General features: G+C 44.9%; 1 protein-coding gene across 1 annotated transcript in view; it reads right to left on the bottom strand.

Moving 5' to 3' along the window:
* LOC147884554 (uncharacterized) overlaps positions 1–17,318 on the bottom strand; it is a 122,980-nt gene that overhangs the window by 30,172 nt on the left and 75,490 nt on the right. Inside the window, exon 8 of the mRNA XM_087398007.1 lies at positions 78–262. Coding sequence (XP_087254133.1) covers positions 78–262 — 185 coding nt within the window. The remainder of the gene's footprint in view (positions 1–77; positions 263–17,318) is intronic.

Below are 17,318 nucleotides of genomic sequence, written 5' to 3' on the forward strand. Positions count from 1 at the left end.
CTAGCTATGAAATTCAAGCTTAAATGTACAGAAATCATATCATATGAGTTCCAAGTATGATCACACTGGGAAAATACCTCAACTTTAGCTTGGTGCTCCCGTCTTTCTTTCTTCTCTGCTAGATAATCCTCCACTGTAGAGGCAAATCCTGTCAATTCTGCTTCACTGTTTCCATATCCATGTGGTTCAGCAGAATTTAGTCGCATGACTCCACTGCTGTTCTGGCTGTACACGCTATGCTGCTTTGGTGCAGATAATGCCACTACATACCATAAATAGCCCATCCAGCATTTACAAGTTTTTATTAGTAATTAAGAATCATGAAAGCTTCTATATTCAAGAGAAAATTCATGTCTGGATAGAAAGGCCAGTCTGGAGTTCCATTGATTACACAAAATCAGCATATGTAGGAAGGTTACCGTGGAGAAGCAAAAAGATTTAGGAGATCCCAGAAATAAGTTATTGATGAAACTAATGCACAGGCACATGCTTTTTTTTTTTGGGGGGGGGGGGCGGGGGGGGGTGAAAAATTTGAATGCTTTATATTACAAGGTAGCTATCCCAAAACTAGGAAGCTGAAAAAGTACATCAAGAGAAAATCTCCGTGTAGGACAAATATACATCACATTCTATGTAGTGAGTTTGCACACAATCAAAGAGCGATCGCTACAAAGAAAGACAAAAGAAAACAGAAGTAGAAAACATAGGATCACCAAAAACTATGTGATTTCTATCTTCCCAGAGAGTCCAGAGTGCCCAGTAGCGAACCCAGGTAAAGAACAACTCAAAATCTGGCCGTCGAGAATGTATCCCAAAAAGCCAGAAAAGCTTCTTGAAACAAGCTTGAGGAAATCTCAGTCGCAATCTTTGCTAGAGGATGCCCAAGAAGTCCCATGTCTCGGGGCAATGCCAAAAAATATGAGACACAAACTCCCTCAGAGCCAAACACCGACGACAAATAGCCAGATCAATACGTCTGCATGATAAAAGCTGTCCAGAAGGAAAAACCCCAACAGAACACGCCATAAAAAGACCTGTTGTCGAAGAGGGACCTTGGGTGCCAAATATGTTTCAATCTTTTCCTCCACCATTTGACTGGACGATGCGAACACCGAATCTGATTAGCCCTATCTGACGCCCAAGGTGTAGACAGAAAAACTTTATATAAAGATGACACTGTAATATGAGACAGCTTCAAAGGACGAATGGATGATTGTGCTGGAAAAAGAGTCCCATCTTGAAGCCTATCTTGAAGTTCTAAAGGCGGTACTGGCTGAAAAGACTGAAGCATCTGAGTAATGGCCTGCCATATAGGACGATAATGCATTCCCAAACCATATTTTCCAGCAGCCACAGGTAAGGATAGAAGAGTGCCATCATCATGAATTTTGATAATATTCAACTCCCCATGCAATTTTGGTGAACATAATTGTTGTACTGGAAGCAAGCCCAAGCTTTTCCTGCCATGCTTTGAACGCCAGGAAATTTCCATGATGGTGGACATAAAGGATGACAAGAAGGCAGTATAATCAAGATCCCGAGCATGTAGACAATCATGAAACGATCGTCTTAGAGATGCTCAGAAGAACTAATATTTGGCAAGAGAAGGATCACCAAAGACTCGATGATTGTGTTCATTCCATAGAGTCCATAGTGCCCAATAACGAACCCAATAAAACAGAAGATCAAATCCTTGCCGCATAGGATGAAAGCCAAACACACACTTCTTTTTTTTTTGTGAAAGCCATGTTTCTTTACATCATAAAAAGACTGTCCCCAAAGCGGAGATCAGCCAATACAAAATCAGAAAATTTTAGTATAAGACAAGTAGACAGTATAGTCTATCTGGTGAATAGACAAGCAATCATAGAAAGATTGCTTGAGTGACATCCGAAAAAAGAAGAACATGGAAGCAGTGGGCTCATGAAAGACAGTTTGATTCCAGTATTTCATTTGTTGGTGATGTCCTGATGATGGTACTTTATTGCCTTTTCCATTGGCCGCCAGACAGTATGGATTGGGGATGCATTACATACCACTTTGGCATTCCCTCTCTCAGATGTTTTTTTCTTTTCTACCGACACCCAGATTGGAACTCACAGATCGGGTTACTGATTGGTCTTTGCATCGCCAGGGTTCTTCTGTGCAACCTTTGAGCTTGGCTGATATTTCAATGGCTGGTTTATACAGGATTCTACTCCCTTCTCATTGGATCATGCAGTATGCCAACCGACTATGGTCTTTCAATCGTAGTGCCAAATGGTGGCGTAAAAGATTGCATCAAATTTGGTCTTGTAAACTGTCCCTTCGCCAACAGGTTTGTTATGCTCTAGCCGAGATAGCATGACCTCGGAAATATCGGTGGGCATTTTTTCTTAGATGACCGACTTCCGTAATATTTAATGTGCGTAAATAAAATGGTCAAGAGAAGTAACTGCCAAGGTCCTAGGTGAGGGTGAAATGGCATTGACTAGGTGGTTCTGAGTGCTAAGGCCTAGGTGTACCTAAATGTGCAATAATGCCAAGGGGCAAAAGGTTTAAATGTGCCCCAAGAGAGGGGTAAATGGTGCACCAAGTGAAAAAGGCTAAAATGATGACATGTGGCAACGGGGAACCATCTAGGGAGTTGTGGGTCTTGTGGATATGCATTAGGAAAAACAAAAAGGCGTATCTATTGAAAAGATTGCGATCCACGAGAGTATGGCTGGGTGGAACAAACAATATGCCATCGCCCGTGATCCAAGAGAGACATAGAATAGGAATCTGTCAATTGGTATCAGAGCTCAAGAGAAGAGAGACGATTAGAGGTGACGCAAGGTGGAGCGTTATTTGACGAGCAGCTCACCATGATTCAGAACGGACAGTAGGCGTGGAAGGAGGATCGTTGGTGTTACGCTCTAGCCGAGGTAGCATGACCTCGGAAGAATCAGTCGACATTTCCCTTATAGGATCTATCTTTGTAATATATGTGTTTGCGCTTTATGTAAATGATCGGGAGGGATTAATGTCAAGGTCCTAGGTGAGGGCTGATAGCACCGGACTAGATAGATCTGAGACCAGGGGCCTAGTGCAAAGAATGTGCCTAGGGGCAAGGAATTAAATGCATCCCAAGAGAGGGGTGAACTGTTGCATTAGTAAGGCCCTATATGGATGACATATGGCATCTAGATCTATCTAGGGAATTGGGGTGTCAAAGCTTGTGAGAGAATGGAGAATTGGGTAATTACGTGATTTCAAAAATAGCTCTCTCTCTCTTGCTTTTGAGCTTTGGCAGTTTGGCTGGGTGGTTAAGATGGTGCTACTCCCGTGATCAGAAAACGTGGCTTGGAAGAGAAAGTCGTGATATTTGGTATCAGAGCTGAAGGTTGGAAGGAAGGGTGAATCGACGAACGGGCTGTTGGAGCGATCCAAGAGAGGGGTGAAAAGGGTCCGTCTGACGATCGCGTCAAATGGGTATTACGATTGCGTAAGCTGCACGGAGCGGGGTAGGAGAGGAAGCGAACGAAAAGTGCTGACGTGCGACGAAGCATAGCAGTTCGCCATTCTTTTACGTACGCGTCTGAAAAAGAAAGGTGCCTAGGCACTCGAGCGATCGCCTGGCGTAGAGCATGGACCGTGTCGCGATGCCTTTTGGGAATCTAACGGAAGACCTGGATGGGATACGCCGTTGATCCGACGAGGAGTCTAGTGCAGCCCTCCCACGATTGGCACAGTTGAGCGGACCTGACGGAGCGCAGCGGAAGCGTGGTATATTTGGTCTTCGGTCAACGCTGATAGGGCGACGCGCAGGCTGGAGAACAAGGATTGAATTTAGCTGGTTGCAGAACTCGAATTCCAGGGAGCTTCCTACCTATTTTCCCTTTTGGGTTTGGATCAAAATTCATAGACCAGGAAGGTTCTTTGTCATTTCTGTCGATTCTGTGTTTTTTTCCCTGGTTGGTTGCTGATACTCCGTTTGCGTGAAAAGCGACAAGTAAGCATAGAATTTAATGCTGTAGTAAGGACAGACTATGCTTGAGAATATGCCGGTGGGCTTCAGTCAGAGTAAAATGCAGTAGCTTCCCTAGTATAGGGAAAGGCGGGATTAAATGCATATGCCTGTGTCAGATACGTAATTAGTGTGCATGTCAGGTTGCAGGAGTTCCCTAGTATAGGGAATTGTGTTCAGAGTGTCAGTACCCTGAATTGTGTCAGCTTTTGATTACAGTGTTCTAGGGGTGTTTTTAAAAAAAAAAAAAAAAAAAAAGAAACCCCAAAACAAAACGCCTACTGAACTAAATGGAAGCAGAAGAAGGGGCTTCCAGGAGGGACCCTGGTGAATCAGGAGTCCGGCCGACCCAGCAGGGATCGCGCCCAGTAGCTCATACCTTATCTGGCAGAATTGCATTGTTGGAGGATGCCTTACAACAGTTGTTAGCACAGCAATTACAAGCTAATGCAGGGCAGTCCGAACTTAGGAGAACACTCCAGAGTATGTCTGCCAGACCTTCTCGAGAGGAGAAGGGAAAGGCTCCAATGGAACCGGAGTCTAGTGTCCATACGGTCGAGCCTAGGAAGGCAAAAGTGCCAATTATTGCCAATTACAGACCGGAAAAGTATTCTGGTCGGATGAACGACCGTAGCTCCGATGTCATTGAGACATGGTTACACAAATGGGACGAGGCGTTCGCCATTTGTGAGATCAGAAATGACATCAAAAAGATCCGCGAGGCCACCCACATGTTTAGTGAGGCAGCGGATCGGTGGTGGATTAAGCAACAAAAGGATGGCATAGCATCCACTACCTGGGAGGGGTTTAAAAGAGAGTTCAGGAAACACTTCTTACCTCCTGACGAGGCATCCCGAGCTTGGGATCAATATAGGAACCTGCGTCAGAGAAATTTATCAGTGGCAGAATACACTGATAAGTTTCGAGAGAGTGTAATGAAGGTTGATGAACCCCTGCCTCAATCAATCCAAGTGAAAGATTTCATATTTGGATTGAATGACCGAATAAAAATGGAAGTTCGGGCTAAGTACGCGAACACGCTAGATGATGCAATAGCTATAGCCTTGAACTATGAGGATGCCAAGGGCAGCAAGCCAAGTGGGTTTGCACAGGTCGGAACCCAGTATGGGTATCCAAAGAAATCTGGGTTTAAGAAGAAGTGGACTAGTAAAGGGAGTGGTTCGCAGCCGAGTGGTCAAGCCAAGCAGGCGAGACCGGCTGAAACTCCTAAACCAAGTACCACCATTGGAGTGAAGAGAAAAGTAACTCCAATGGCAGCCCGGGCTTGGTCTAAGTCTCCCTTGAACCCGGAACAAAGGGAAAAAGCGAGGAGAGAAGGCTTATGCTTTGGTTGCCTTCAACCTCATCAGTGGAGAGATTGTCCACGTAATAAAGATCGTCGGATGGCTGAGATGGTGATCTCAGAGTGCGACGTGGAGATGCAGGGAAGTCCCAGAGCGGAAGAGATGCAGATTCAGCTAGCGGGATCTTCTCAGAGGTTAGTACCTTGTTTGTTTTGTGTGTCTGTTACTAAGTTAGTGACGAGTGCACCTGATAACATCCTATCTAAGCCCGCAGCAACGGGGTATACAGCCTTCAATGATACGGAGCTAATCAAAATGAAAGGGCAAGTGGCCAATCATGATGTCATTGTGTTGTTTGACTCAGCGTCAACTCACAATGTGATTAACTCCAAGCTCGTGAAGAGGCTGAAATTGAAAACAAGTCCATCTGACTATGCGTATACAGTCAGGATGGCTGATGGAAGTTCAACTGAAGTATGGGACCAAAGGGTTACCCAGTTGGAGCTTCAGATTCAGGACTATACTGAGAAGCTTGATTTTGAAATAACCAAGCTTGCTCATGCGGATATAGCCCTGGGAATGGCGTGGCATTCTAGGAAGAATCCAGCCATTGATTGGAAAAAGCACGTATATCAATTCAAGATGAATGATGTGCTTTATGTCTTGCGAGGTGGAAGAGATATACCTCAGGGACCGTTGGTTTCCGTGATGGAAATCAGAAAGGCTCAAGTAGAGTCTTTATACCTTTGCACAGCATCGGTAGAGTCGGTGGATGAGTCTTCGGCTAGCACTGATGTTATGCAAAGTGATGAGATGGCCAAGCTGGCTAATCTTATAACAGAGGAGTTCTCTGAATGTTTTAGGGATGAACTACCTTATGGGTTACCTCCAGAACGGAAAGTTCAGCATAAGATTGAACTGATCCCGGGGGCAGAACCTGTAAATAGACCTCCCTATAGAATGAGTTTTACTGAAGAAGCGGAGGTGCGTAGGCAACTGGAAGAATACCTCAAGTTGGGGCAGATTCAACCAAGTTTCTCACCTTTTGCTTCACCAGTGATATTAAAGAGGAAAAAGGATGATACGTTTCGCCTCTGTATAGATTACAGAGCATTAAATAATATCACTGTCAAGCACAGGTATCCGATGGCTCGGATTGATGATTTGCTAGATGCATTACATGGAGCCGTAATTTTCAGCAAGATAGATCTTAAGTGCGGCTATCATCAGATCCGGATTAGAGCCGAGGATGTGCATAAAACCGCTTTTAGAAGCAGGTTTGGTCATTATGAGTTTTTGGTAATGCCCTTCGGACTTACCAATGCTCCAGCGACTTTCGTCATGCTTATGAACGATTTACTACGACCGTATATCGGAAAGTTCGTAGTACATTTTATTGACGATATCTTGATATTCAGTAAAAGCATTACTGAGCATCGTGAACACTTAAGGATAGTGTTCAGTACTTTGAGGAAAGCCAGTCTATATGTGAATAAAAAGAAAACTATACTGTGTATGGTTAGGCTTGAGTATCTAGGGTTCATAATTACTCCACAAGGGGTAGAAATGGATCCGAAGAAAGTGGCTGCGATACTAACTTGGCCAATCCCTCAGAGTCTGACCGCGTTGCGATCATTCTTGGGATTTGTCCAGTTTTATAGAAGGCATATCAAAGGATATTCCGGAATAGTATCGCCATTGACTGATCTAACCTCAGGTAAAGTACCTTTTATTTGGGGACAGAATCAACAAGAAAGTTTTAACACCATAAAACAAGCTGTGGTCTCAGGACCGGTGTTAAAAATAGTTGATCCCCAGAAACCGTTGTTCCTAGAAACCGATGCAAGTGGCATTGCGGTAGGAGCAGTCCTCCTTCAAGAGGGAAGGCCAGTAGCCTTCGAAAGCAAGAAGCTTTCTCCCTCTCAAAGGAATTGGCCAACTCATGAATTGGAGTTGTATGCTGTTATCCATGCTTTGAAAACATGGAGGCATTATCTGTATGGTTCAGAGTTTTATGTGGATGTGGATCATGATACTCTGAAACATTTCTGTAAACAGCCTGACTTGAGGGGCCGCCAAGCTAGGTGGGCAGAGCTCATGCAGGAGTTTAATCTTACGATTCGGTACCGAAGAGGAAAAGACAATAAGGTAGCTGATGCGTTATCTCGCATTATGCACAACCTGAGTTTCACGGTATTAGAGAGCGCTCTAATGACCGAAATAAAAGAAACTCAGAAGGTGGACGAGTTTGTCCAGAGCTTATGGCCTAAGGCTCATGTGTTAAAACCCGGGGAAAATGAAAAGGATGACCTGGCATCCAGAAAAGGCCAAACTTATGCAAGATATACCATAAGGGATGGTATGCTAGTTAGAAATGGCAAGGTTGTAGTACCTGGTCAGAATGATCTCAGGCAGAGAGTCATTCGACAATGCCATGATAGCCCGTGTGCGGGACATCCAGGTGTCGAGAAGACGTATGATCTCGTGAAGCGAGACTTCTTTTGGCCAAAGATGAAAAAGCATATTCATGAATATGTGACACGGTGTTTCTCGTGTCAGGTAAGTAAGGCCGAGCGGGTGAAGCCACCCGGACTTTTACAACCCTTGGAAATACCACTAAGTAAGTGGGAGAGCATTTCCATGGATTTTATTGTAGGGTTACCTGCAACACAAGGAGGGTATAATTCTATCCTTGTGGTGGTTGATCGTCTAACCAAGATGGCTCACTTCATTCCGACTAGAGAGTCTGTTAGTGCCCCGCAAGTAGCGGATTTGTTTATTAGACATATTTTTCGTCTGCATGGATTGCCTAGATCCATAGTGTCAGACAGAGATGTCAGGTTTACCGGTCACTTTTGGACTGCGGTATTTGAGACACTAAGGACTGAGTTGGGAATGAGTAGTGGGGATCATCCTGAGACGGATGGTCAGACGGAGAGAGTCAACCAGACTTTAGAGGATATGCTGAGAGCATATGTGTCATTGAGGCAACATACATGGGACAAGTGGTTGCCATTGTTGGAGTTTGCCTACAATGACAGGAAACATTCATCTACTGGGTTCAGTCCGTTTGAGCTGAACTATGGTTATAGGCCAGCCAATCCAACTATAGTTGGAGTACCTCAGAAAGTGCCTAGTGCCGCGAACTTTGTAGTTCAGATGCGGGAGATGCTAGCACTTGCGAGAGCTAATATCCGCCAGGCTATGGATAGAGCCAAGGTGTATGCGGATGAAAATCGGTCTATAAGAGTATTTGAAGAAGGAGAAAAAGTTTTTCTCAGAATTCCTTCGCACTCGAAGTCGTTGACTTCAGGAGAGTGTGCTAAGTTATCACCTCGATACTGTGGGCCGTGGTTAATTCTGAAAAGAATAGGCAGTGTAGCCTATAAATTAGAATTGCCACAGGGGTGTAAGGTGCACCCGGTTTTTCATGTTTCACGCTTAAAGAAATTTTTACATACTGGTGACTCACTAATCGAAGGTGTGGTTTTGTTTCAGGAGATAGAGGATATTGCAAGGCGCAAACCAACAAGAATCCTGGACCGAGGAACAATGCAAATACGAAATCGGAAGATACCCACGGTGTTGGTTGCATGGCATGGTCAGCCTCTATCCGAAGCTACTTGGGAGTCCGTATATCAGTTGCGGAGAGTGTTCCCAGACTTTATCATCGAGGACGCTGATGTCTGAAGAGGGAAGGAATGTTACGCTCTAGCCGAGGTAGCATGACCTCGGAAGAATCAGTCGACATTTCCCTTATAGGATCTATCTTTGTAATATATGTGTTTGCGCTTTATGTAAATGATCGGGAGGGATTAATGTCAAGGTCCTAGGTGAGGGCTGATAGCACCGGACTAGATAGATCTGAGACCAGGGGCCTAGTGCAAAGAATGTGCCTAGGGGCAAGGAATTAAATGCATCCCAAGAGAGGGGTGAACTGTTGCATTAGTAAGGCCCTATATGGATGACATATGGCATCTAGATCTATCTAGGGAATTGGGGTGTCAAAGCTTGTGAGAGAATGGAGAATTGGGTAATTACGTGATTTCAAAAATAGCTCTCTCTCTCTTGCTTTTGAGCTTTGGCAGTTTGGCTGGGTGGTTAAGATGGTGCTACTCCCGTGATCAGAAAACGTGGCTTGGAAGAGAAAGTCGTGATAGTTGGCCGTGACGAAAACCTCCGTGGCGGGTGAATTCGATATGCGGGGAACCTTCGTGGTGGTGGGGGATTTCAATCAGGTGTAGGAAAGTCGACGGAGCACGTTGACGTTCTGTTGCGACAACGTGGCGTAGTGTTGACGGACATTTATGCAGGCCTTCCTCCATCAGAGCGTTGTCCATCAATAAGCCTACAGGGATTCTGTCCGTTAACGAATTGCAGGGCTAGATTTCCTGGTGGATTGACGACATGCAGATGAGCAGGCGATGACCTGTGCATTACAGCCGTCGTGACGAATTGGAAGGGCCAGAATAAAGCGCAATTGGAGATATATGCTTTTGACGTGACAGATTTGGGCACATAAAAATTAAGACACGGGATCTTCTGAAGAAATCGAGAGACACACGTAAACATAGAGTTTTTTTCCGAAGCTTGCCTCAAGAGCGGAACCTTGTCCCGAATTCCTTTTAAAACCTATGTGGAGCTTCCAGGGAGCAGTCCTTTCCTTTTTTTTGTCAAAATCTGAGTTTGTAGTCGAGTTGTCGGTACAGCAGAGGCTGTCATTTATTTTTTTCTGCATCACAAAAGGGGAATTTGAAAGAGAAGAGGAAAAAAAAAAAAAAACCCTATTCTCCCTTTTGAAACTATGGAGGCAGAAGGACAGAATTCTAGAGTGAATTCTAGTGAGTCTAGAGCACGGTCTACACAACAAATGTCCCATCACACAACACCTACTCTGGTCGGTAGGATTTCGGTATTAGAAGATGCTTTACAGCAAATTATGAACCAGCAGCTTCAAGTGAATGCTGGTCAGAACGAGATTAGGGAGATGGTGCAAGCCTTGTCGGCTAGACCATCTAGAATTGATAAAAGCAAAGCTCCAGCAGAGCCAGAGCCCAGTATACATTCATCAGAGCGTGCGAGGGTCAAGGTGCCTAATGTTGCTAACTATAGACCGGAGAAGTACGCTGGTCGGATGACCGAGCGCAGTTCTGATGTGATCGAGGTTTGGTTACACAAGTGGGAAGAAGCCTTCGCCATTTGTGAGATCAGACCTGATCTAAAGAAAATCCGTGAGGCCACTCACCTGTTTATTGAGGCAGCGGATAGATGGTGGATAAAGCAACAAAAAGATCAAGTTGCTCCTACCACCTGGGAAGGGTTTAAAGCTGAATTTAAGAACCACTTTCTTCCACCTGATGAAGAGTCCCAAGCTTGGGATGCTTATAGAAATCTTCGTCAGAGGAGTCTGTCGGTGGCAGAGTACACTCACAAATTCAAGGAATGTGTCATGAAAATAACAGACCCTCTCCCTAATGTCGGTTCAGTTAAAAGACTATATCTATGGACTGAACGACAAGATCAAAATGGAAGTTCGGGCTAAATATGTGACTACATTAGATGAATCTATTGCAGTAGCCCTGAACTATGAGGATGCCAAAGGCAGATCTAGTGGATTTGTGCAAGCAAGGACTCAGTATGAGTACCCGAGAAAAGGGGGGTTTCAGAGGAAATGGACTTCAAAGGCAAGTGTCTCACAGCCAAGTGGCCAAACCAAGCAGGTGAAGCCGGTTGAGGGACCAGCAAAAACGAGTACCACCGTTGGGTGAAAAGGAAAATAACTCCAATGGCAGCCCGGGCTTGCTCAAAGTCCTCGTTGACCCCTGAACAAAAGGAGAAAGCTAGAAAAGAAGGATTGTGCTTCGGCTGCCTTCAGCGACATCAGTGGAAAGATTGTCCACTGAATAAAGATCGTCGCATGGCCAATATGATAATATCTGAATGCGACGCGGAAATGCAGGAGAGTCCCAATGCGAAACATATGCAGATGCAATTGGCGAGACCTTCTCAGAGGTTAGTACCTGTGTTGTTAAGTGTGTCTGTTACTAAGTTAGTAAGCGGTGCACCTGATAACATCCTTTCAAAGCCCGCAGCAACGGGGTATACGGCTTTCGATGAGCCCGAGTTGATTAAAATGAAAGGGCAAGTAGCCAGTCATGATGTGATTGTGTTGTTTGACTTAGCGTCAACACACAATGTAATCAACTCAAAGCTTATTAAGAGGCTCAAGTTGAAAACTAGTCCGTCTGACTATGCTTATACAGTCAGGATGGCGGACGGAAGTTCAACTGAAGTATGGGACCAAAGGGTTACCCAGTTGGAACTTCAAATTCAGGACTATGTTGAGAAGATGGACTTTGAATTGACCAAACTTGCTCACACAAATATAGCCCTAGCATGGGTTGGCATTTTCGGAAAAATCCAGCCATTGATTGGAAGAAGCATATTTACCAGTTCAAGATGAACGGGGTAGAATATGTTTTGCGAGGTGAGAAGGATTTACCTCAAGGACCACTGATTTCAGCCATGGAAATTCGGAGGACTTCGAAAGAGTTTCTGTGTCTGTGTATAGCATCGATAGAGTCGATTGATGATGCATCGACTAGCACTGAGGCTACCCAAGATGGGAAGATGGCCGAGTTGGCTAAAGAGATATCAGAGAAGTTCTCTGAATGTTTTAGGGGATGAACTACCTTATGGGTTACCTCCAGAGCGGAAAGTTCAGCATAAGATTGAACTGATCCGGGGGGCCAGCCAGATAGACCTTAAGTGTGGCTACCATTAGATCCGGATTAGAGTCGAGGATGTGCATAAAACCGCTTTCAGAAGCAGGTTTGATCATTATGAGTTTTTGGTAATGCCCTTTGGACTTACCAATGCTCCAGCGACCTTCGTCATGCTTATGAACGATTTGCACTCGAAGTTGTTGACTTCAGGAGAGTGTGCTAAGTTATCACCTCGATACTGTGGGCCGTGGTTAATTCTGAAAAGAATAGGCAAGTTAGCCTATAAATTAGAATTACCACTAGGGTGTAAGGTGCACCCTTTCATGTTTCTCGTTTAAAGATATTTTTGCATATTGGTGACTCACTAATCGAAGGTGTGGTTTTGTTTCAGGAGATAGAGGACAATGCAAGACGCAAACCAACAAGAATCCTGGACCGAGGAACAATGCAAATACGAAATCGGAAGATACCCACGGTGTTGGTTGCATGGCATGGTCAGCCTCTATCGGAAGCTACCTGGGAATCCGTATACCAATTACGGAGAGTGTTCCCAGATTTCATCATCGAGGACGCTGATGCTTGAAGAGGGAAGGAATGTTATGCTCTGGCCGAGATAGCATGACCTCGGAAAGATCGGTGGGCATTTTCTCTTAGATGACCGACTTCCGTAATATTTAATGTGCGTAAATAAAATGGTCAAGAGAAGTAACTGCCAAGGTCCTAGGTGAGGGTAAAATGGCATTGACTAGGTGGTTCTGAGTGCTAAGGCCTAGGTGTATATAAATGTGTAATAATGCCAAGGGGAAAAAGGTTTAAATGTGCCCCAAGAAAGGGGTAAATTGTGCACCAAGTGAAAAAGACTAAAATGATGACATGTGGCAAGGGGGAACCATCTAGGGAGTTGTGGGTCTTGTGGATATACATTAGGAAAAACAAAAAGGCGTATCTGTTAAAAAGATTGCGATCCACGAGAGTATGGCTGGGTGGAACAAACAATATGCCATCGCCCGTGATCCAAGAGAGAGATAGAATAGGAATCTGTCAAGGTTTTTTATGGAGAGTGTTTCTTGGTGTCATTCCCTTTGGCCAACTCCTAGCTCATCGGCATATTGCTCTTGCATTATGCCACATATGCTTGGCTCCTAGGGAGTCTATGCTTCATTTGTTTTGGACTTGCCCCTTACTCGGGGATTTTTATTGCTGCTTCGGCAGCGTCTGTAGGCATGCTTTCCCTCTACTACATTTGGAAATCTTTTCTGGCTCTTTGGGATTCACCCCGACGACCAGAGTTTGATTTGTTCTTTATATGGGTCAGATATTGGGCACTCTTGACTATACTATTTAATGTTCTCTCTCGACTCTCTCATGTTCTCTTTGGAGACACTTTGGATGAACACCCACTAGCTCTCCTCTTTGTTGGAGTGAAGACATATGCACTTCTGAAAAAGACAATTGTTTTGGCTTGGAATAGATAAGCACGTCGAGATTATGTATTGAAGTGCCAAAAATGCCAGGATCATAAGGGTGAATGCCTTAAGGTAGATGATCTCCTACATCCTTGAAATTCCTGTCTGGCAAATGGAAAAGTATCTCCATGGACTTTATTATTAGGTTACCTTGGACACAGGGGGGACTCTGTGCAGGTAATTTTGTTAACCAAGATGGCTCAAATTTATTCCAACCAATGAAGAGATTAAAACTCCCGAATTAGCAGAGTTATTTGTGGAGCATATCTATAGATTTATGAGCTACCATACGATTCTTTAGTGAGCGGGATAGCAAATTTGATACACGAAATTTTCCTTTCTCTCAAGTGGTTACGTCGATTCACGGGTGCAGGCACATTCAATAATCTCCCAGCCAACCTCGGTGGTAGCAAGCTGTCAGAAAAATTTAAATCAGATTATGTGAAGCTCTTTTTTTCCCCTTGCTTATGCCCAACGAGCCCCAAAACTCCCTAGATGGATCTAGTATGCCACATGTCTGCAAATTAGGGTCTTCCTTAATGCATTATTTACCCCTCTCTTGGGATATCTATTAAACCATTTGCCCCTAGGCACAATTCATGCATTTAGGTCCCTTGGCCTTAGATCCACCTAGTCTAGTGCCATGACACCCTCACCAAGGACCTTGACCTTTATTCCTTTTTTATCATTTACATGAAGCTCAAACAAAAATAATACAAACATTGATCCTTTAAAGGAAAATGCCGACTGACCCTTCCGAGGTCATGTTACCTCGACTTGAGCGTAACATTCCTTCCCTCTTTAGGCATCAGCGTCCTCGATAATAAAGTTTGGGAACACTCTCCGTAACTGGTATACGGATTCCCAGGTAGCTTCTGATAGAGGTAGACCATGCCATCCAACCAACACCATGGGTATCTTCCGATTGCGCACTTGCATTGCTCCTCGGTCCAGGATTCCTGTTGGTTTGCATCTTGCATTATCCTCTATCTCCTGAAACAAAACAACACCCTCAATTAGTGAGTCACCTGTATGCAACTTTAAACGAGAAACATGAAACACAGGGTGCACCTTACAATCCTGTGGCAATTCTAATTTATAGGCTACCTTGCCTATTCTTTTTAGAATTAACCATGGCCCACAATATCGAGGTGATAACTTAGCACACTCTCCTGCAGTCAAAGACTTAGAGTGCAAAGGAACTCTGAGAAAAACTTTTTCTCAATCCTTAAATTCTCTAGCGGATCGGTTTTCATCCGCATACGCCTTAGCTCTATCCATAGCTTGGCGGGTGTTAGCTCTCGCAAGTGCTAGCATCTCCCACATCTGAACCATAAAGTTCGCGGCACTAGGCACTTTCTGAGGTATTCCAACTATAGTTGGATTCGCTGGCCTATAACCATAGTTCAGCTCAAACGGACTGAACCCTGTAGAGGAATGTTTTCTATCATTGTAGGCAAATTCTAACAATGGCAACCACTTGTCCCATATATGTTGCCTCAATGACACATATGCTCTAAGCATATTCTCTAAAATTTGGTTGATTCTTTCCGTCTGACCATCCGTTTCTGAATGATCCCCACTACTCATTCCCAACTCAATCCTTAGTGTCTCAAACACCGCAATCCAAAAATGACATGTAAATTTGACATCCTTGTCTGACACTATGGATTTGGGTAATCCATGCAAAGAAATATATGTCTAATAAACAAATCCGCCACTTGCGAGGCACTAACAGACTCTCTAGTTGGAATGAAGTGAGCCATCTTGGTAAGACGATCAACCACCACAAGGATAGAATCATATCCATCTGGTGTCGTAAGCAGACCTACAATAAAGTCCATGGAAATGCTCTCCCACTTACCTAGTGGTATCTCCAAGGGCTGTAAAAGTCCAGGTGGCTTTACCCGCTCTGCCTTACTTACCTGACACGAAAAACTTGTCACATAGTCATGAATATGCTTTTTCATCTTTGGCCAAAAGAAATCTCGCTTCACGAGATCATATGTCTTCTCGACTCCTGGATGTCCCACACATGGGCTATCATGGCATTGTCGAATGACTCTCTGCCTGAGATCATTCTAATTAGGTACTACTACATCTTTCTTCTTCTTTAATATCACTGGCGAAGCAAAAGGTGCAAAACTTGGTTGAATCTACCAGTTGTCTTCGCACCTCCGCTTCTTCGGTAAAACTCAACCTATAGGGAGGTCTATTTACAGGTTTTTCCCCGGGATTAGTTCAATCTTATGCTGAACATTTCGCTCTGGAGGTAACCCATAAGGTAGCTCATCCCTAAAATGATCAGAGAACTCCTCTGCTATTTGATCAGCCAGCTTGGCCATCTCTCAATTGGTACGATGCGGAGTGCAAGGCTTATCGCCGACAGCTCCGACTTGAAACCAGATGTCACCTCCCGAACACACCAGACATGGTACGGAAGTACCGACGTCTCGTACGTCGAAAGAAGCAGGCTTTTCTTCGTCAAAATGAGGAGGAGCTGCTGCACATCTTGTACAGCAACAACTCTAAGGATTTTTTGTGGAAATTCCTTGAGCGTAGGTCCCCATCACCCCTCACCGACACGAGAGTCTGGCACACGTATGCACACCATCTATATGATGTCCCACACCAGCCCACTCCAGACCTCATACACACACCTCGTCCCACCACTTGCACGTTGCTCACCAGAGGGGGAGTCAAGGACACGACATTGAAACTCCACAATGGTCGAGCTAAGGATCACGAGGGGCTATGCACTGAGTTTATCGCATATGGGATCGACACATTAGCCCCGATCCTAGCAAAGCTATTCAATGACGCTGTTTGCCTTGGCTTCCCCCGCACTTGGACACTCAACACCATCACCCCCATCCACAAGGTAGGGGATCCCATGGACCCGAGTAACTACACGACTATCATGATTGGACATGTGATGTCCAAGATCTATGCAGCTGTATTGGATGCATCAGTCAGCCTATTCGCAGAGATGAGAGGGCTCAGAGCAAAGGGTTAGGCCGGTTTCAGGCGAGACCATGGGACTATGGATCACATACTCACACTTAGGAGTGTCATTGAGGAGGCTAGATCACGGAAGGAGAGGGTATACTGTTGCTTTGAGGATTCCCGCAAAGCCTTTGACACAGTACCTCGAGCTCGTCTTATCACACGCCTCAGACACTGGGATTTGATCAGGAGATCATCTGGGTAGTCATGGCACTGTATGAGAGAGTCTCAGGCCGAGTTCGTATAGGCGCAGGTTGGACAGATGAGATACTGAGTACCATAGGGGTCAAACAGGGTTGTCCCTTATCACCGACCCTGTTTAGCCTCTACATCGATGAGCTTGAGACTTTCATGGGGACGTTCGGAGGGACCGATTGCTCACTTGCCGGGATCATCATCAGGATTCTTCTTTATGCAGATGACGTGGTACTCTTGTCGTCCACACCCGAGGAGCTCCAGCGACATCTAGATGCACTGCAGGCTTTTTGTTTATCCCATGATTTGGAGGTCAACCTTGGCAAGACCAAGGTCATGATCTTTAATACCTCTCGAGCAAACATGCAACGGAAACAGTTTACTTTTACTTTGGGTGGGTCACCAGTTGAGATCATATCCTCATACACTTACTTGGGGGTCATCTTCTTCCGCCCGATCTTCATGATGAGACCAGCAATGCAGGCCAGACTGAGCAGGGGATATGCCTCACTGGCTCGGCTAGAGAGACAATGCTTTCACTCCCACTTCCAGGACTCTCGGACCGAGGCTCTTCTCTTCGACTCCTTGGTCCGACCAGCCGGTATGTATGGCAGCCCTTGTTGGGGGCCTGACA

Source organism: Dipteris shenzhenensis, chromosome 26 (genome assembly GCF_047967505.1).
Source record: "Dipteris shenzhenensis isolate YYH24624 ecotype China chromosome 26, Dip_SZ_1.0, whole genome shotgun sequence".
In the NCBI taxonomy this organism is placed as follows: domain Eukaryota; kingdom Viridiplantae; phylum Streptophyta; class Polypodiopsida; order Gleicheniales; family Dipteridaceae; genus Dipteris; species Dipteris shenzhenensis.